Below are 21,098 nucleotides of genomic sequence, written 5' to 3'. Positions count from 1 at the left end.
CCGTCTCGCCTTTCAGAATGTATAAATTAGCACCCACCTTTTCTCCTTTCATAAGTACAACCGCGCCTTTCTTGATTATCATGATCTTCTCATGTATCACCATCTTACAACCAAGATCATCCAATTGTCCTAAAGACAATAAGTTCTTCTTCAAACCCCCCACGTGTCGCACACCTTGAATAGTACGAACTGTACCATCATGCATCTTCAAAATGATATCTCCAATTCCAATGATCTTTAGTTTATGATCATTACAACTGTATACAGATCCTCCTGAGATACGTTCATATTGTTTGAACCATTCTCTTCTAGGGGTCATGTGAAAAGTAGCTCCCGAGTCAAATAACCAGACATCAACAAATGTCTTTCTGCCTTCATTTGCTACCACTGCCTCACTAATCAAAGCAGTCCCATCATCTGAAGTGCTTGCAATATTTCCTTGAGGATTTGAGTTATTTAAACTTCGACAATCCTTCTTCAGGTGACCTTTCTTGCCACAATTGTAGCATGTATAGGTCTTTTTCTTTTTAGACTTTGGTTTACCGTGATTGTGACTCCCACTTGGGCCACGTTCCGTTGATCACCCTCCTGACACCAATAAGGCCTCCACTTGTCGTGAACCGGCCTGTTTGTCCTCCTTGTTATTGCACCGATTTTCTTCTTCTAGAATAGCAGCCGCAACTTCATCATAGACTAGATACTCCGAGAGAACATTATTGGTTAAGTTAATAATGAGTTGATCATATGAATCAGGTAGACTCTGAAGTAAAAGTTCAGCACGTTCTTTTGGCTCTATATTGCAGCTTAATGAAGCGAGTTGAGAAAATAGAGTATTCAAAGAATTAATGTGCTCATTAACTGAAGTAGATTCATTCATGCGTAGCGCATAAAGTTTCCTCTTAAGGAATATCTTGTTGTGGAGTGATTTGGTCTCGTACAATTTTACGAGGTGATCCCAAATCTCTTTCGCCGTCTTCTTTTCTTCTATGCTAGACAAAACGCCATCTGCTAGTGCCAGATGAAGATTTGCGATAGCCTGGCCGTCTATTTCTTCCCATTTTTCATCAGTGACTTCGGCGGAACGTCCACTGATGGCCGCCAAACACTTATCCTTTCTCAGGATAGCTTTCATCTTTAGTTTCCATAACGAGAAGTTACTCCCGTTGAACTTTTCAATTTCAAATTTCGTAGACATTGCTATAATTACAATCTTCTTTTCGACAATATTATTTTTCTTGAGAAATAGTACCCGAGAACTTTTATCGAGTGAAATTAATCTTACTTATTTTCTGATGTGGACGATCCACTCCAGTGGCAACCACAGAGCATACGATAAGTAGATTAATACACACTAGATATTAGAACCTTAGCTCTTGATACCACTTGTTGAGAAAAGCGACACCGAATTATAGCAAACCGCTAGTAATACTCGAAATAATGACAATAAAGGAACACCAAGATTTAACGTGGAAAACCCCAATAGGGTAAAAACCACGGGCAAGGAAAGAAACGTTTCACTAATAAGAAAAATAGGAATTACACTTTCTCTCTAATTACAAGGATAAATACTAATCTTTATATCTCTTGTAATTAGGAGATTACTCACAAACTCTCTAATTATTTCTTTTAGTATATAAGTAATCTTGTAATTTTGGGATGAATAAAATGAACCATCTCATACCTCTATTTATAGTAAATGAGATTGAGGTTGGTGAAGTTTGCATGGCATGAAAGTCTTAATTGTATCACATATACCATCAAATACATTTGAGTATTTGACCACAAATACACCTACCAAGCCACCATATTTGACAGCTACACATAAGCTAATATACATTATCATCTGATCTAATCACCTAAATCCTACTATTCTAGCATGAATAAACTAGCATTCATATATTACAAAGCTTGTACCCCTATATGTCTATATCACGAACAAATTAGAATCCAAGTGATCATACTACAATAAACTTCACGTGATTAGCGCCTCCAATGCTGCTGCACTGTTGTTCAGAAGCTGCATACCCTCTTCGCCCATCTGCCTAACTTCACAAGGCGATAAAATCCTAATGCATCGAACACACCCAATAAATTCCCTACATTTAACCCATCAAATCAAAATTAGCACTAAATCAAAGCAGTCACAAACAATTTTTTATTTTTTTTTTAAATAAAACTTACTCCCATGGATCATCACCAACAAGAAGAACATCATTCTCGTAATCCACGTACACCAACTTCCATCCAGAACCTAACGAATCGTTAAGTAACCCCTCGAGCCCAAACATCCTTTCAATTTCACTACACAGTTCATCGTAGTTCTTGAAACTCAAAACATCTATTGATCTACCTACTGATCCCGCCTTTTGAATCTGCAACAAAAATTACAGTTTATTTAGGGGCTGCAAATTGTATCATCAAAACACAACTCCACATAACAATCGGGGAGTTTGATGAGGTTGTTTGTAATGGGTCAAATGGGTCAAAATTCTCACCTTTGTATAGGTTCTCACACGTAGAGGTGGGGCTACTTGTTTCCACGAGCCATTCTTCACGATTCCAGTGTCAGTTAACTCTTCGTTGCTAGATGACGTTAACTGTGACTGAACATCTCTGGTCAAACTACACTTGTTGACTAAATTATCACATGGATTACACGAATCACTATCTTTAAATTCATTCAGCATCACACTCGAGGCTGATGGATTTACAACTGAGCCACCGCCATTACTAACCTCAAAATTAATACAACTATAAACATCTTCGTGTGGACCCCAGGTTTCATGCCCGGGGATAGGGAATAAACCACAAAGAGACGGATCGAGCTGCTCGACAGTAGACAGCTCGTTAAGAATCGGCACCTCATTTAAAGTAGGCTCGGGAGGTGAATGTTCGGTTTTTTGAGTAATAGGTGAAATGGGGAAAATACTGTTAACTGTTTGAGTTTTTGTTAACATGTTGACTAACTGTTCTGACCATTGGTTAGATATTGATGGGATGGTACAGTTGACAAACGGGCGGGTACCCACATTACCCCATTGGGTCGGTTCTGTTGTGAAGATAGTACTGAAGGGTCGTTTAAGATTTGAGAGTGAAGGAAAACTGAAAAGACTTTCGGGAGTCTCGATGTCCCATGGACTAACTCGATTTTGCTTATCACCGCACCCTGGGTCGTCCCACTGTACCTCAAGATTATGCCATTTCGAACCGGGCCACCTTATTGGATCCACATCACTTATGCCTGTAATTGTGCCCATATACCTACATGAATAACAAGACAACCGTTTCACATTTGAATAGTTTCTGATCCTTACCGAAAAGTCAGGCTTTGAAGCGAAAAAATGTGAAAAATTACCTGCGTTTTCCAGATTCTTCGGTTTCAAACATCATTCCAAACCTCATACCTGTCGAAAGATGGATTCCACTTACGGACTTTCGGTACTTAATCAACGGGATTACAAATTCGGAAGGACAAGCCCTACAAAATAGTGAATAAACAACGAATATCAATCATTCAGTGCAATAAATAAGAAAAAGAAAAGTCACTTTTGTTTATTTGTTAGCGTTTTTCCTTCCATTCCGAACTTTCACGATTTCGCCGTTCAAACTGATGGAGAGTGTTAGATGATAGGTTAGGCGCAAGTGTACTTTGACCGGTAGCAAGTGCTACCAGTGAAATCGCGATCTAATGGAAAAAAATTTAGATTTTTAATTAGTGATAGTAGTAGACAGTGTAAATTTTGTTAAGTGACACCATCGAAAAAATCCATCTAGTAGAAAAAAAATTGATTTTTAACCAGTGACTACCATTGCTAGATCAGTCACTGGGTAGGCCAAAGTCCAATATGTGGGCTTGGTTCCGTCAGGTTTAATTAGGTATCAGGGTCTATTGTAGTATATATATAGCTGATTAATAATATATTCTACATACGAGGTTTTACAAGAAATATGATTATCTACATAACAATGGAGTTATTATATTTTCGTGTATTATATCATTGGGATATTCAAGACTACCTTGGATTGTAAAATATTGTAAACGGGCTTCGATTAGCAGCAGCATGAGCTGCAGCAGCAAGAACTCCTATGTGCATGCTATCAGCAGATAAAACCGAAGATGGTGAACCTGTTTGTTGACGGTTTGCACGTCTTATTCCCAATAATAATTGTGATTTTTCATCCCTACCTCAATAATGTAGTACAAACAACATCAAAACGTGTTTGAAATATGCGGTTATAGGATTTAAAATGCTGTCCCTTACCTGATGAATAGAATTGCATCGCCTGCTTTAAGACGTTTTGCACCAACAAACGAACTCCATCCTGTAGTTAAAAGGTGCCGTTTTGGCTGCCCTGCGTAACATTAAACCATAACTTTAAGTTGAATGTTATCTTTTAGATTATAAACAATGAAACATTTAAAATAAATGGCATGCTCAGTTGCTCACCACGATATATATGACGAAATTTCCATGTATGGCCATGTAAATCTGGAACGATAAGCTCTTGTGTTGGAGGTTGCATTGAGAAATCCTGATAAATGACATGTTAAAACGGGCGGGTCACATAATGGGCGGGTCAGGTAACAAGTTAAAATGGGTGGTTTTCAGTACTGGTTAGGTTGGGTGAAAACACTTTTAGTCCATATATTTAGTAACTAGAAAAAGTCCGACCGCGCGTTGCTGCGGTTGTATTCGACGCGCGGTCCAATTTGGATATACGATGTCCGTTTCGCGTATAGTTAGTCGTGTTGTATATGTATATATATGTATGTAATATAGCCCGAAATATTTATTTTTTTTAACGATGTCCGTTTCGCGTATAGTTAGTCGCGTTGTGTTCGTAAAATTATTTCGAGTTGAACGGTGGTCTCGGAAAAATTTAACTCGCATCGAGCGTGAATATAGGGCCCGTTATTTAGTGTTTTTTTAACGATGTCCGTTTTGTATATAGTTAGTCCCGTTGGGTTCGTGAGATTTTTTCGAGTTGAACGGTGGCCTCGGGAAAATTTAACTCGCACCGAGCGAGAAGATAGGGCCCGTTATAAATTCGGGTGGAGTAAGGTTTTTTTATTTTAATTAAATTATAAATTTACGTTTTTTACCCCTGAAAAAGTGTAAAGTTGAGGGGTTGTTGTGTAATTTGTGCGAAAGTTGGAGGACCATTTGTAGTGTGAACGCAAATTCAAAACGACAATTCGTTAAAACTGAAACGGCACAAAATGGGAGGAGGTTTAGTATAACTACAAATTCAAAACGACAATTCGTTAAAACTGAAACGGCACAAAATGAGAGGAGGTTTAGTATATAAGTAAAGTATAATATAATTTATTTTAACAAATAGTTAGTTTGTCTATATTGCACAAGTTAAATAATAATATATTTTGAACAACTTTCAACTAATCTGAACCTTTTTATTGTTGTTGATTTACTGGTTTGACCCGTTTAGTGACAATGCATAGCCCATATCGAAAACAAAACCTAACCAGTTGTGGGAAAAGCTTTTCGGCTGCTCTACGAGGAACGGAGAAGCCACCATGTGTGCTAGTATCGCTCGGGGTCAAATTCTTGCAAAAATACGCATATGGATGCCTGCTTGGCTTCATTTCAATATCCGATATGGGAAAAACATCTTTTTCCTGAAACATTATCATATTCATCAATTACATCACTAATGGCAAGATGAACGGGTTGGGTAACAGGCAGGGGTGGAACATTTAAGGGACAGGTAGGTGCCCCCGCCCCATCTGGATTTCAAAAAAAAAAAAAAAAAAAATTACACTAAAAGAAAAAAAATTACTAAAAATTAAGGTTTTTATTAGTGTTTACCCCCTGTCAATGAATTTTTTTTAAGTTTGGGCAACAACCCCATCTGTGATCGAGTTCAAGTTCCGCCACCGGTAACAGGTCAAAGTGGGTTCAACTGACCTTAAAATACTTTTAATACATTTTCATAAAATTCAACGGATATTGATTTGAAAAAGGTTAGGCGTGTTTGAGACAAGAAGCATCCCGTAACGACATATTATTAATTAATTATATTTTTTGAAATTGCTACATTCTAAATATTTAGTTATGCAAGAACTTACAGAGTTCAAAGGTTGAAGGCTCATTTGTGAATGGATCTCATCAGTGTCTTTGTCCACCTATTAATTCCATGAAAAGAAAATATTAAGGAAAAAAAGTAACACACAAACATTCTTTAATACAAATTTAGAAGATTTACATGTAGGGTAGTGTTTAGAACTTGGCACAATAGCTGAGAAGGAAGATTAGGATAGTTAGGAACTTGCATTGTTGCACTTCTATTAGTTGTTGCTGCAACCTAATAAGCCAACTTGAACGTTAGTCGACCACAAATAATCAGTCTAATTTCACAATACTTGAGATTATGTATCATGTGTGTTTTGAAAATGGTTATCAGTCTCAATGATCAGTTTCTAGTTTCACTCTGCTATAATATAATTAGTTATGGCGGTTTCATACAAGCTAACAAAAGAGTGATTGTAGAAGAGTACCATATAACTACATGTTAGGAATTTTGGACCCAAATGACACAAAAAATTAAACACAATTGCACCATCAAATCAATAAAAGAATAAAGTAAATGCGTAAAAATAAATTGACAAAAGGAATTTGAGTGGTGTTATCGAATACTACTTTACTTCACGGCCAACAATGAAAGAATTTTGTATTAAGTTGTTTGTTCGCACACCTCAACAGTGTACAATTATTCATTAATACTGAATAATGAATTATATGTAAACCAAACAAACCTGTTCACTGTGTCCTTGTGGGAAGTAATAAACAAGGCTTCCAATTTGTGGTATGGTTACCAGTGGTCCAGCACATGCATGCCATAGTTCTGAATTTATTATTGGCTTCTTTACCCCTACAATTTGGATAAAAACAAAACCATATATTACAGGACCTGAATAATATAAACAACTATTTTCTTCACTCTCTATCACTATTAGAATTTGGAAGGTGAGTATTTTAACTAAGATGTACAGGGTCTAATCTGGTTAGCACGTGACCCTTTTGACTCTATAAAACAGTGTTTTTAATTTTACTTAATTATCACAATCTTTTTTTAACGGTCATTTTAGCATCAACGGATCATTTATTTCAACGACCCTCATCATTTGCACGTAACACACACGTTCAGGCAGAAACCCGAACCCGATCGACGGTACCCGGAAACACGTCCATACGGGCAGTGTCCGGGTAGAGGTCCGTGAACGAATCCAGTAAAACCTTCTAGTTAGGCTTATTTTAATGAGACATATTCTCTCACGAAGAGATTTAAATTAGTGACCTCAACCCAGGCATCTCACGTAATGTGAGGGTGAACTTGAGAATTAATTGTGTGTGCAAAGATTCGAACTCGCATCTCCGATGTGGAAATAGCATAACTTTTTCTCCTTTCTTTTATAACTCAACAAGGTAAGATAAACCTCAAAAAGTATAATACTCTTTCTATTCATTGAGAGCATAAGGAATCGTGACAATGGGTTCGGTGTCTATTTTAAGTGTATAGGGAGACAATGAAATTTAACGCTGAAGTCAAATTTGGGAAAATGTTTCGGTGCAAATTCAAAGTCGTGGAGACCACACTGAAGGGCGGCGGTGAGCAGCAACGGCGGTGTACCGCCGGAAAGGAGTCGCCAACGCTGGTGGCTCGGCATTGGATTTGGAAACGGAGGAAAAAAGGTATTGACTCTTGTGCTATGAAACAAAGAGTAAATGTGAACGAGTGTTATACCCATGCCTTACTAGTACACCATTGTTATGCACTTGTACTAAAAAAAGGTGTAGCAAGTATTGCAGACTTATAAATAAAACATATTAGCAAAGCAACATGTTTTTTTGGTAAAACCTCAAGATTGTATTAGGTTCAACATAATATGATATATCTTCCTACATAATAAAAAAATCCTACCAAAAAATTGGAGAAACTAACCACAATGATCTTGCATTTCCTTCAACAAGTTCACGCCTTCAACTAAACTTTGTACCCCAGTTTTCTCTTCAATCATGCTCATTTCAAACTATGCAATGACTCTTCAATTATCATCAAATAAATATAACAATGCAAACTACTTTCTCACATCAATCAACCCAAATTCTTTCACGCATAAAACAGACAACCCCACTTGAGATTCTTAGTTACTGAAAAATCCCATTTAGAAAAACCATTCATTTGTTAGAAACAAGCAAAAGAAAACAAAAACTTTTCAAGAATTGAGTGTTTGTTTATGGGAGAAAAAACAGAGGAATCTAAGAAACAAGAAGTTGATAAAGAGAGCATGCTATATAAATCCAAAACCAAAGAACAAAAAATCTGCAAATTTAAGTGGGCCTATCTTTCTCTAATCATAAACACAAAAGAAAAAAGAAGAAGAATGAAAGGGTGTTTTCTTTTGTTTATTTGCTTATTTGCATCATAGCACGGTTATCAAAGCAAAAGAGTGCTCTGTTTATTGAGTGCTATCTTTAATATAAATAAATTTGTGAATTTGTGAATGTGTGAATTTGTGAATTTGTGAATTTGTGAATTATACATAGGGGGTCCTCCATGAAAAAACAAATCACCTTTGTATGGAAGTGGTCATAATACTAATTTCATTCTTTCTCACTCCACATACAAACAAAAAGTTCTCACTTTTTTTTTTGTGCACTGATTTTTGTATGCGTTGGTGATCATATTTGCATGTTCAAAGTGTGATGAATAATGATTAAACTAACATTTATATTTATATTATTAATAAAGTTTACACAAGAATAGAGGTTTATTGATTCACGAAAACTAATTCATTATAGGTCAAAGATACAGATGGGAGTGCCTTAATAGTTAGAGTATTTACTAATAGCATAGAATAGAGAGTATTATAAAGTTTATCCAATCCAACTAAACGAATATAAAACCATAGGGGGGTTGGCCAAACATATGGCACGAGTTCTATTTTAAAATAGCGAAGATAGACATTACTAGCATATTAGCTAAGGCTCTAATATCCGTCACAAATTCAAACTTCACTACTTGCAATGGTAAGTTTAAAGGGTCAATGACGATTAAATAATAACTTGATTGAGTCGCTTACATTTCAATAAAAAAATCTCCTCCTCCAATATCCTAAACAAAAAAAAAAGTTTATATGTTTATCCATTTGTATAGACATTTAGACGAGTTTTGTGCAAGCCAACATTGTATTGTTGTTACACTTAAAACATTGTATTGTATTGTTGTTTGTGTGTTTTGCTTCTATTTCTTGTTAGAAGGTTAATAAAAGTTGTTTTCCGTTCAAAAAAATAAATAAAAAACTCATAAAGGCAGTTACCTCTAATTTTTTTTAATGTTATTAAAATCATATATTTTAATAGTATTAATTATAATTATTATTAAAGATAAAAAACAATAAATAAAAAAAGTTTAAAAGAAGAATGAAAAAGTAAAAAATAAAAGATATGTTTGATAGAATCGTGTAGCCTAACAATATGTCCTATAATATAAGCTCAAAAAGTCTCTTCAGTTCTAAACTCAATTGGTAGTAGAGAGAGTTCCCCTCAAACTTATATGGATACATTTTTGTTTCTCGTATGTGAGACTTTGATTTGCACTTCTATAATGTTGGTGAAGCTATACGTTGCTAGCTACATTTACAAATTTTTTTAATCGTTGAAGAATATAAGAATCGATGATAATGTAATTTCTACTCCATTCGTTTCATATTAGTAGTTCGGGTTAACGCCACTCAAGGGTCATATACTTTTTTTTATCTCGATGTAGGTCATATACCAAAAAAAAAATAAAAAATACTAATGTAGGTCACATACTTTCAAAAAGTGTATCGATGTAAACAAAAGGTAACCTATTACCAGCTAAACAGGTCACCTTTTGTTTACATCGATACACTTTTTGAAAATATATAACCTATATTAGTATTTTTTTTTGTATATAGCTTACATTGAAACAAAAAAAATTATACGTTTTTTGAAGCTCAATCTACAAAATCAATCAACGATGATTCTCTTAACGAATTGACTTCGGATTAGTGAATCATAACATCAAACGAAGTTTCGCACATCATCATAACTGATAATCAACAACAAATTCATAGAGTTTGATCTCGAGTTCATCCTTCACCGAAAGTCGTGCCCGAATTGAGCACCGGATCAATCTGAGAGGTTATAGCAAAATGTAAAAATATAGATGTGATCGAAATCTCTTCGTGAAACTTTTTGTAAATTTACAGCTCTTAAATCAAAGAAATGAATCCGAATTTCGAAGTCAAAGTTTCGAGAAAAAAAGTCATACGAACAACCTTATTTATCAGGTCAACAAGTTAAGTTGGTTTACATTAACACATTTTTTTAAAGTTTATGGCCTATAATAGTATTCTTTTGGGTATATGGCCTACATAGGGACAAAAAAAAAAGTATATGACCCTTTAATAGTCTTAACCCTAGTAGTTCAGTGTTCCATTTTGAGTGTTCCAAATTAATAGTCAATCTTCATTAATAGATAAAAATAAAATAAGGTAAAGTTCTGTCATACCTTTAACTATTACAACTTTTATATATATAAGACCAAAAAAAACATGTACAAAGTAAAGATTAAAGTTGTAAAGTAAAGAATAATTATAGTATTAGTATAATAGGGAATATTCATTTAAATCCATAAATTAAATTGAGATTCAAGGGATCAATGAGAGCGCGACATGTGGTGCGAAAATCACATATGATTGAAAAAAATAAAAAAATAAAGTTTTAGGATAAATTTTTTTTTTCAAATATTATTTGTATAGAAAAAAAAATTTCGATATTTTTTTTTTACAATTACATGTGATTTACCTGCACAATCACATGTGATTGAATTGTACAATCACATGTTATTGAATTTAACATGCATAATCACATATGATTAACATGCAGAATCATATGTGATTGTAAAAAATTTTAAAAAAAAAATTCGAAAAAAAAAATTAAAAAAAAAAAATTTCAAAAAACAAATTTTGAATTTTTTTTTTAATTACATGTGATTTTGCCGCCACATGTCGCGCTCTCATTGGTCCCTAGGATTTTAAGCAAATTAATGGATGTAAGGGATTACAACTCTAGTATAATAATAAAATTTTTTTTGCGTGAAAGGAGTAATAAACTACGTAGTAACAAATTTTGTTTGCTCATTTCAAACATACGTGAAAATCAACCTAAAACTTCATAATCGAATAAAACGACATGAGATGGTCAAAGACTCAACCAAAAGTTTAGGCCAAATACCTAACAACCTACCATTTGATTACATAAACTTTTAACCAACCCACCAAGTATCCAATACAGTGAGTTAGTTTCTACTTAGAAAAAAGTAACAACCTTTGACTTCTAATTAATAAATAAAAAGTAAAAATATTTTAATTAAATAATAACTCTTTATTTGTTGCGAATAATATGATCTTACATTTTTTTTTTTTTTTTGCAAAAATTAATACTAGTATATATATATATATATATATATATATATATATATATATATATATATATATATATATATATATATATATATAGTTAAAGACCCGCGATTTCGCGGGATTTTTGAAGGGTATAATCAATTATGCTACAAAATTAAGTATATAAATTAAAAAACTATTATTAATTCTAGATGAACATTAAACCAAATGTTTTATAGGGGTTTGGGATTTTTAAAGTTTCAAAATGCACTAACGAACTATTAATAAATCTATGATCTATGATGAACATTATATCAAATATTAATTCGTCAGCCTATAGTAAGTTGAAACATTATATTTGTAATAAAATGCATAATATTATAATATATTTTTAATTATTTAGAAGATGCATGAAGTTTATGATTTAGTATACCTCATCCATAAAGTTGTGCATAATAGTAAGTTTCCAACTAAAAATGACATATAATTGTAATAACTTGACACTCTCACTTCGTCTCCTTTATTCACAAAATATTTCTCTGTTAAAGCATTTGATATTGTGACTTCTAAATTTCTAAATTTTGTAGTAAGTGCAATCTCTTCGTTCATAAGTTCAGATGTTAAAGATTTCAATTTTTTTTCAAGTTGAGGCCCAAAAACTTCAATATGATTGTTGATTAACTGTCACAATCAAGATTAAGTTAATGCATGTTAATCTCGAAATTGAAATATGAAAAAGTAGTTAATATAAAACCAATAATAATAAATAAGGTAAAGAAATAGTTTCGTGTACTTGCCTGTAGCATATCAGTTGGACGTAATCCATCAATCCGCATTATACACCTCTGAGTAGGACACATCCAAGTACCATAAGTAATACTAAAGACCTCAAATTTAGTAACAATTTTTTTCATATTAAGTAAGCTATAGAAATGTGATAATATGTTTTCGATAATCGGTAGAATGTCGTCTTCAATGAATTCTCCAATCAATTTTCTACGTAGTTGTAATCTACGTTAGTGATGTTCAGCAAACCAATCACTATACTTTTTGCTAAAGTTAATCGGATCTTCAGGAAACATTTAAACAAAAACTTAAAAGGTATACATAGTATTGTTTTATAAAAGATCGAAGTATATAAATTATATTAAATTAAGATGTACCACGATTGAGGTTTTGGTTACTGGCAATCTGTAAATGTGATATAATACTTTAGCAATGTAATTGTAAATGGATTGAGAATTGAAAGTCATAAATTCGTATATTTTCTATTTTTTGGTGAACATGTATTAAAAAGTACCTTTTGTAGTAGTTCGTTTTTTAGTTGTATATCTTTGTTCAGTTGTATAACGTTTTCTTCCATCTTAGTGAAATACGTCTACAATTAAAAAAAAATATAATTGTAAGTTAATTATAACAGTTTAAAATTGACAATTACTATTGTCATTCTAACAATTGGAACCTGTTTTTATAGCGGTGTTTCATAACTGCTTATCTCTTCTTTGTTTTTTATCTTCTTTCTGCAAATTTTATAAAAAAATACATATTAGTTATATTTGACTCATGTAAATGTAGTTAGATTAAATTATTACAATATTTGTAATTTCTTAATTATAACCGAATCCCTAAACCCTATACACTAAACTCTAAACCTTAAACCCTATATCTAAACCCTAAACCATAAACCTTAAACCACTCCTAAACCCTAAACCACCAACCCTTTACCCTACACACTAAACCCTAAACCCTGAACTCTAAACCCTAAACCATATACCCTAAACCCTAAACCTTAAATTCTAAAATCTAAACCTTAAACACTAAACCCTAAACCCTACACTCTAAACCATATACCCTAAACCCTATACACTAAACCTTAAACCCTAAATCTTATACACTAAACCCTAAACTCTATATCTATACTCTAAACCATAAATTGTAAAAACTAAACCCTAAGCCCTAAATTATATACCCTAAACATACATTCTAAAATCTAAACTTTAAACCTTAAAGTGTAAACCATAAACTCTAAACCCTATACACTAAACTCTAAACCCTATATCTAAACCCTAAACCCTAAATCAACCTTAAACCTTAAACCACCAACCCTTAACCCTACACACTAAACCCTAAACCCTATACCCTATACCCTAAACCATAAATTCTAAAATCTAAACCTTAAACTCTAAAACCTAAACCCTATACACTAAACCAACCCTATATCTAAACCCCAAACACTAAACCATAAACCATAAAACCCTAAACTCTAAACCCAAAACTTTATACCATAAAATCTAAAAACTAAACCCTAAACTCTAAAGTCTAAACTCTAAACCCAAAACCGTTAACCCTAAACCCTAAACACTAAACCGTAAACCATATACACTAAAACCTAAACCCTAAACCATAAATCATAAATTCTAGAATCTTAACCCTAAACCCTAAATCTTAAACTGTAAGCCATAAACCGTAAACCCTAAATAGCAATTCCTAAACCTTAAACCATTAACTTTCAACGTTAATCCTTTTTATCCATTAAGCTTAAACCCTATACACTAACTTTAAACCTTAAACCCTATATCGAAACCCTAAACCACCAACCCTTTACCCTACACACTAAACCCTAAACCCTATACACTAAACCTTAATTCTAAACCATATACCCTAAACCCTAAACCTTAAATTCTAAAATCTAAACCCTAAACCCTAAACCCTAAACTCTAAACCCTAAACCATATACCCTAAACCCTATACACTAAACTATAAACTCTAAACCCTAAATCCTATACACTAAACCCTAAACCCTATATGTATACTCTAAACCATAAATTATAAAAACTAAACCCTAAGCCCCAAACCCTATACCCTATACCCTAAACCATAAACCATAAATTTTAAAATCTAAACCTTAAATCTTAAAGTCTAAACCATAAACCCTAAACACTAAACCCTAAACACTAAACCCTATACACTAAACTCTAAACCCTAAACCCTATATCTAAACCCTAAACCCTTAATCCTAAACACTAAACCCTAAACCCTATACACTAAACATTAAACCCTAAACCCTATATCTAAACCTCAAACCCTTAATCCTAAACCACTAACCCTTAACCCTACATACTAAACCCTAAACTCTAAACCAAAAATTCTAAAATCTAAACCCTAAACCCTAAAATCTAAAACCAAAACCCTATACACTAAACCCTATATACTAAACCCTAAACTTTAAACCCTATATCTAAACCCTAAACACTAAACCCTAAACTATAAACCATAAAACCCTAAACTCTATACCATAAATTCTAAAAACTAAACCCTAAACTCTAAACCCTTAACCCTAAACTCTAAACCCTTAACACTAAACCGTAAACCCTATACATTAAACCCTGAAGCATTAATTCTAAAATCTTAACCCTAAATCCTAAATTGTAAACCATAAACCGTAAACCCTAAATAGCAATTCCTAAACCTTAAACCATTAACTCTCAACGTTAATCTTTTTTATCAATTGAGCTTATATCAGTTGTCAAAATGAATTTAGTTTGTACTATAAGTATATATAGTTACAGAAGTACAAAAAATATTCAAAATATATTTAACCATAGAACATTTACATCTGAGTCAAATACGTCTCAAGACTTTCTTATAAACAACATTCTTGGTGGTATTTGAATCATTCCCATTGTCGTCCAATATGATTGGTTTAATCCATTTTTTGTAGTCAAATACGCATGTCTGCAATGATTGTTTATTCATTTTATTGAAAGAAGTAAATACATATTAATAATTTTTGTAATATGATGTATATGCTACATGACAAATGTAATGTGTCATAACTTGTTTTTTTTTTTTTTTTGTCATCACAATGTAAGATGAAAAGTATGGTGTAGGAAAATGTTGTGACTTGAACAATTCAGATTAAGAAAAATGTATTCGGTCAACACCAGATTAAATGTGTTACATAGCAATGCTATAGCCATTTACATGACAACTTGAAGATTGACAATGTATTCCCATAACATGATTGCAATGCTATAGGCATTTACATGGTCATGCTTCTTATATCCATGGCTATTACTAAAATCGCAAATAACATTTATACAAATTACATAGCAAGGATTGTAAACACACGAAATGGTTGAAAAAGGGATTGGCAATGTTGGAAATTGTTATATGCATTTTTCGTCAAATACTTTCTTAAGCAATCCTTGATCCCTTTCCCCATCGTGGATATTCATGTCAAGCAAAACCATTTTGACACTTAGTAAAGTTGATCCCTGCACAAAGCCACAAACATTAATCTCGTAGTAAAACGTGATGTCTTATTCATCTAATTCATTTCCAACATGATCTAGATCAGTTGCTTAATATTAAAGCAGAAAGTTGAAACCCCTTTGAGACTTCATTTCCTACCGATTGAATATCTAGATCACGACTGCTCAATGACAAATAGCTTAAGATTAATTTGTATTCTAGACAAATAAAGGATCAACATTGAGCAGTGTAGAGTGGTTAAATTATCAAAAGGATAAAAGCAAGACGGAAAAATGACAAACATCTCAAAAAGAGTTCTAGCCAACCAAACTTACCCGACCCATTTCAACTGCTGCTACTAAAAAATGACGATTTCAACCCTGACTCATTTCCACCGGTCTCATTTCAATGACTTACAAAACTTGTCCAACTAAAAAATGACGATTTCAACCCTGACTCATTTCCACCGGTCTCATTTCAATGACTTACACAACTTGTCCAACTGCCCATTTTGTGACCACAACCTGAAACAAATACAAAAAGGAACATAAAATCAAATATTACATAATCATAATATTTGCCAACAGAAACGCAAAAATTGGATTGCAAATGAAAAAGGAAAATTCCTTTTTATTTAAGATTTAAGCTAGGAAAAAATAAAAATAAAAATAAAGGCAAAAAGATAGTGGATGCACACATCGAGGACTCGCGGTTAGATCATACAACTTATCTTTCATCATGCCATCACCATCATTAGATTCAAGCATTCCAATGGCAGACAACGAATGATACTTATTATCTCTTGTAGTAGCCTTTAGCTGAATATTTGATTCCCGCCTTACTTCAACTTGATGAGACAGTTGTAAGCCAATTCTTCTTTACGACCATTTCTATCCCCTAAAAACTAAAAAAGAACATCATAGGATAAGTGAATGTTTTGACTTTTTGAATGTTTTAAGCTGCAATTTCAACCAATGTTAAAGCGGCACAAAACCAAAAACATCTATATGAATTAATAAATACTTTCAACTTCAATATAAATATCATTACAATTACAATAAACTACACTTAGCCATAAGGCCACATTTATGTACCTTTGTAGAGCATTTTGCTTGAGAAAACGTCTCAGCAAGACGGGTTGCATCTGTATTTGATGTTACCACTTTGATTTTAATAAACAAAATGTGAAATTTATTAACTATAAAAACAAGAAGTCTAATGATGAACAGTTGAACACTATCACACAATTTTAGCTGTTGCATACCTCCAATAATGACAAGTCCATCTAACTTCAACGCCTTACACGTGTTCATTGCAGAATTGACTTGTTCTGTTGTTCTAATTTGGTCTTTTGTTCGACCCAATAAGTCGTTACCACCTAAAGATCACTCAAACAGTCATAAAGCATTATGACAGGTGGTAGTGTATCCCATAAACTTATATATCATTTCACAAATTATGGAAAGGTTCAGATAAAAAGTGTTTTGGGTCAACACAACATGGCCCCTGTCAAAAATCAACACTGTGAGCCATTAACAACCCCACCAGACCAACCCATTTTGCCACCTGTAGCTAACTTACTTCAAAAAGGAAAAAAAAAAAATCATAAATCTTTTTTCTTGCAATATACCTTGATTTTTGTAGGTAGCAAGAACATCGGCTGTGATTTCAAGTGTCCGTTGAGTAAATAAACTTCAGAACCACCTAATGACATCCATTAAATAATTATTTTTATGATTTCTCAATCGTGAGACTATAACATATTCACAAGTATAAAACAAATAAAACAAAAACAAACATTACTTACTGAGAAATCCAACCAAAATACTTTTAGAATTGTGAAGTTTGAGAGCTTCATGTAGGCCCCATACAACATTATGTCCTCCAGGAGATTGCCTCCCACAAAATATTAATCCAACTATGAAAGATGATAATCAACAACCGTGTATTTGTATACCTAATTTTTCCTTTTTTTCACCGGCTGTCAAAGAGGAAGCGTGATTGGTGAAGAAGAATAGCAGTTATAAAGCCCTTATTTTTTGTTGGTTTGACGTCAGGGAAGAGATGCGTCTTTTCAAAAATTACAAAATTACGAAGCGATACGAAAAGAACTACACAAAAGGATAAAAACCTGCATAAGTGAATGGAGAGAGACTGAACCAATGTACATCAATAGTAAATAAAAAATCAAATCACCTTTCACTTCGATTCAAATGGGCACCAAGATAAAACGCAACAGAAAGCAACCAATAATCACTCTGAACTGCAACCAAAGAGAACCAGTCTTTACGGTTCATACCATCTCTTGCGAAATTGATTCCAAGCGCTGGTTCAGGAAGTTCCGGTGGAACCTCCTCCGCATGAAGAGTAACTTGCCAGTTTTCAATTGGGTGTCCATACAGACACAGGTTGTCTTTGTCTGAAAACACAAAAAACATACACTAAAAAGTATTAATTTATAGAAAGAATTTTAACCAACATTGAAAAGTTTAATTTTAAGTTAAAAATTTCAAGTTATTTGCAAAGACATTAAACTGCGTAAGATCATGATTATATTCATCATATGCTTCACATGTTAACAATTTTCACTCCCAATAAAAAAAAAAGTTCATTGACAGAACAACTTTCTTTTAAAACATTTAATTAACATGATTAAGCTAATTTGTGTATTGCAATTGTGATACTATATCATATTTACAACAGATACTCTTTGCATACAAGGGTTTGAACACGAATTCAATTCAATTAACAAGTTTAATCCCAAAAAATCTTGAATTTAACACATTAAAGTTGACTGTCTTGACTCACGAATAAAGCAATTTGACTAAAAAACAAAATTCGTAAATTCATACATACCTATTTGTGCGTAACAATAGCTGACCTAATTTTTTTGGTTTATGATGTTATAGCATTAAGATAACATACGCAACACAAAAACAAACAAAACGGCAACAGAATGTATCTAAAGAAGAAAAGTAAATAAAAAGCCTAAAACTCTCGAATTGAAAGAAAGTATACCTGGATTACAAAGTCCATAGAAGTCATCGACATCTGAGTAAATCAAATTAAAACATGGATTCGAAAGTAAGTAACTTGAAACAAAAAGAGGGATTTTTTATGGATTAAAATTAGGGTTAGGTTTAATAAAGAAATTTATAAGTAGTACCATGAGTTAGGGCACGAACGATGCCGGAACGGCGACTGCTATAATCTTTGAAGATATCTTCTACTATTCGAAGACCTGCAGCCATGTCCGTACAAAAAAAATTGAATTAAATTGAATTTTGAAGTATTGAAAGAAGATTGAGTATTCTATTTCTCTTATGTGTTTTTGACGAAGGGGATTTGACTAAAAAGAAAATTAGAAAAATGCAAAAGGTAGATAGGCGTATTCAGCAATGCAGAAGATGAAGATTAAGAGGTGTATCCTAAAATAAACCTCCGTCGTTGGAGGAAGAAGTCCATATTATATCTTCTAGGTTTGCTATGCAACTAATCCCAAATTACCCCACTAAGGCAAAGAGATGTACCAAACATACGGAACCTTTCTATATAAGTATTAAATATAAACAAGTTTGAATGTTTTATTGTAAAACCGAACCTGCTACTTCAGCTATTTTCAAATTCTCATGCAAAATGAATCGTACAGCCACTGAGGCCAGAATTAGAGTTGTAAAGCTTAATATCATATAACAAACTTCAACAAATGAATAAACCAAATCTAGCCAACTTATTTCAACCTACACCAAAATGACACATTTTAGTCTGTCAAATTTGGGACGAACCATATTTTCAATGCTATTGAATAGTTTCTGGAACCATGTCTTATCATCTTAAGTTTTTTAGATAATGATAACACGTTATGACCCGTTATCTAACTTGCCCGACCCACCCATTTTGAAAACTATATTCTTAGTTAATGTATAAGCTGATATTGAAAATGAATTGGAGTACATGAGTTTTTTTCTTTGTCAAACCTAAAAAGGTGAATTGGAGTACATGAGTAAAACATAACATTATCACATTAATCATCACTACAAAACACCTATTGGTCAGAATAGCTCATAACAGGGCGAAGCCCATTAACATACCTAAAGGCGCCGACTAACTTTATTTTCGTATAATTCGAGTAATAACTTTTTATTCTAAAACCCCTCGAGACTAAAAAAATGTCATTCGGTTCATGATGCTCACGTACCAATAACTTGACCAGGTGAACCCTGAATCAGAACTTCAAAAAGTTTGAGGTTTTTTTTTATCGATGAACATAAGGGTTGTGACCCGATGTCTATTTACATTATTAATTTTACTAAATAATATTTGCTTGAGATTTCCTATAAGTTGCATAGATCTAAACGAAGAGGATAATATATCAAAGAACTACTTACAAGATCTGTTTGGTAGCTTTCCATACGGTGGAGGCACCCAAGATGCTGAAAACAGCGATGGAGAATATCAGATTTATGATCAATACAGTGATGAAAACGAGTATGATCTATTGAGGCGACTATGATTTTGGGGAGAAAATTAGGTTTTTTTCTGTAGTTTGAACGGAATGAATGAAGGAAATTGTGAAACAACCCTATTTTCTATGTGTCATCACCGTGATTTTATAATTGTAATGGTATTTTAGGGATGGAGTTATGTAAAATTAATTTATTAGCTACTAGTAATTTTTTTAGCGGATGATTAATGACTGTTGGATCAAAGATTATTATAATGTAATTTTCTAATCTAATGGTAATTAAGGGGGTTTTGAAAACATTTATTAGCTAATCGAAACTCTCTTTTAATGTATATAGTGAATAGTGATATATATATATATATATATATATATATATATATATATATATATATATATATATATATATATATATATATATATTTAGGCATGATCAATGGGGAAGTTACCAATCGGGGGAAGCGGGGGAGCAAATTTTTTTTTTCTTTCATTTTTTTGGTTTTTTTTTCAGGAATCAAGATCACACGAAAATATGAACAATTAAAAAAGACACTTCGTGATGAATATTATTATTTAGGCGGGAAAACGATCGACAAAAATAACATTTAAGATAATATTGATCGTGAATAATGATAACGTTTTTTTTCTTCATGTTTTGTGAAGTATTTTTTGTCAAAATTTAGCCCGATTTAGAGTTTAGGGTTTAGTGTTTTGGGTTTAGTCCCTAAACCCTAAACTCTAAACCGTTCGTGTTAAAAACTCAATCTAAATCCTAAATCTAAACCATAAACCCTAAATTTCTAAACCCTAATATCTAAATCCTCAAAATACGCTCGAAAAACACGATAATTATTACTCTGTATATATTAATTCTTCGAGCATTTTCCCGCCAAAATAAAAACATTTATCACAAAGTGTCTTTATTAAATGTTC

General features: G+C 32.8%; 2 protein-coding genes across 5 annotated transcripts; both read right to left on the bottom strand.

Moving 5' to 3' along the window:
• Positions 1-1,820: 1,820 nt before the first annotated feature.
• LOC139866768 (auxin response factor 5-like) lies at positions 1,821-8,240 on the bottom strand. The gene is made up of 12 exons (XM_071855057.1): positions 7,963-8,240; positions 6,776-6,891; positions 6,226-6,324; positions 6,089-6,145; positions 5,486-5,638; positions 4,449-4,533; positions 4,263-4,353; positions 4,018-4,182; positions 3,356-3,478; positions 2,496-3,261; positions 2,182-2,372; positions 1,821-2,096 (listed from the first exon to the last, which is right to left on the bottom strand). Exons 1-12 carry the CDS (start codon positions 8,042-8,044, stop codon positions 1,973-1,975), a joined length of 2,052 nt encoding a protein of 683 aa, XP_071711158.1. The 5' UTR covers positions 8,045-8,240; the 3' UTR covers positions 1,821-1,972.
• A 7,882-nt stretch (positions 8,241-16,122) lies between these two features.
• LOC139866301 (PHD finger protein ALFIN-LIKE 2-like) lies at positions 16,123-20,289 on the bottom strand. 4 transcript variants are annotated; one of them, XM_071854494.1, is made up of 11 exons: positions 20,092-20,289; positions 19,305-19,443; positions 18,870-18,944; positions 18,722-18,754; positions 17,900-18,122; positions 17,511-17,814; positions 17,334-17,407; positions 16,968-17,081; positions 16,798-16,865; positions 16,401-16,607; positions 16,123-16,227 (listed from the first exon to the last, which is right to left on the bottom strand). In XM_071854494.1, exons 1-6 carry the CDS (start codon positions 20,113-20,115, stop codon positions 17,793-17,795), a joined length of 516 nt encoding a protein of 171 aa, XP_071710595.1. In that variant the 5' UTR covers positions 20,116-20,289; the 3' UTR covers positions 16,123-16,227; positions 16,401-16,607; positions 16,798-16,865; positions 16,968-17,081; positions 17,334-17,407; positions 17,511-17,792. The 4 variants fall into 4 exon arrangements, with proteins under 4 accessions (XP_071710595.1, XP_071710592.1, XP_071710594.1 ...); XM_071854491.1 differs by having other exon boundaries at positions 16,798-16,847; XM_071854492.1 differs by having other exon boundaries at positions 16,143-16,227; positions 16,427-16,607; positions 16,798-16,847.
• Positions 20,290-21,098: the final 809 nt, after the last annotated feature.

This window comes from Rutidosis leptorrhynchoides, chromosome 9 (assembly GCF_046630445.1).
Source record: "Rutidosis leptorrhynchoides isolate AG116_Rl617_1_P2 chromosome 9, CSIRO_AGI_Rlap_v1, whole genome shotgun sequence".
NCBI classification, from domain to species: Eukaryota; Viridiplantae; Streptophyta; class Magnoliopsida; order Asterales; family Asteraceae; genus Rutidosis; species Rutidosis leptorrhynchoides.
The sequence above is the reverse complement of the archived record's forward strand: the minus strand, read 5'-3'. Positions and strand labels throughout refer to the sequence as shown.

Coding starts and splice junctions, on each gene's coding strand:
- LOC139866768 (XM_071855057.1), bottom strand. CDS start 8,044: ATGAGCATGATTGAAGAGAAAACTGGGGTACAAAGTTTAGTTGAAGGC. Junction 6,146..6,225: donor TTCTAAACACTACCCTACAT/GTAAATCTTCTA, acceptor TGGAATTAATAG/GTGGACAAAGACACTGATGA. Junction 2,097..2,181: donor GTTGGTGATGATCCATGGGA/GTAAGTTTTATT, acceptor GGTTAAATGTAG/GGAATTTATTGGGTGTGTTC.
- LOC139866301 (XM_071854494.1), bottom strand. CDS start 20,115: ATGGAAAGCTACCAAACAGATCTT. Junction 18,755..18,869: donor CGTTCGTGCCCTAACTCATG/GTACTACTTATA, acceptor TGATTTACTCAG/ATGTCGATGACTTCTATGGA. Junction 18,123..18,721: donor CTATGGACTTTGTAATCCAG/GTATACTTTCTT, acceptor TTGTGTTTTCAG/ACAAAGACAACCTGTGTCTG.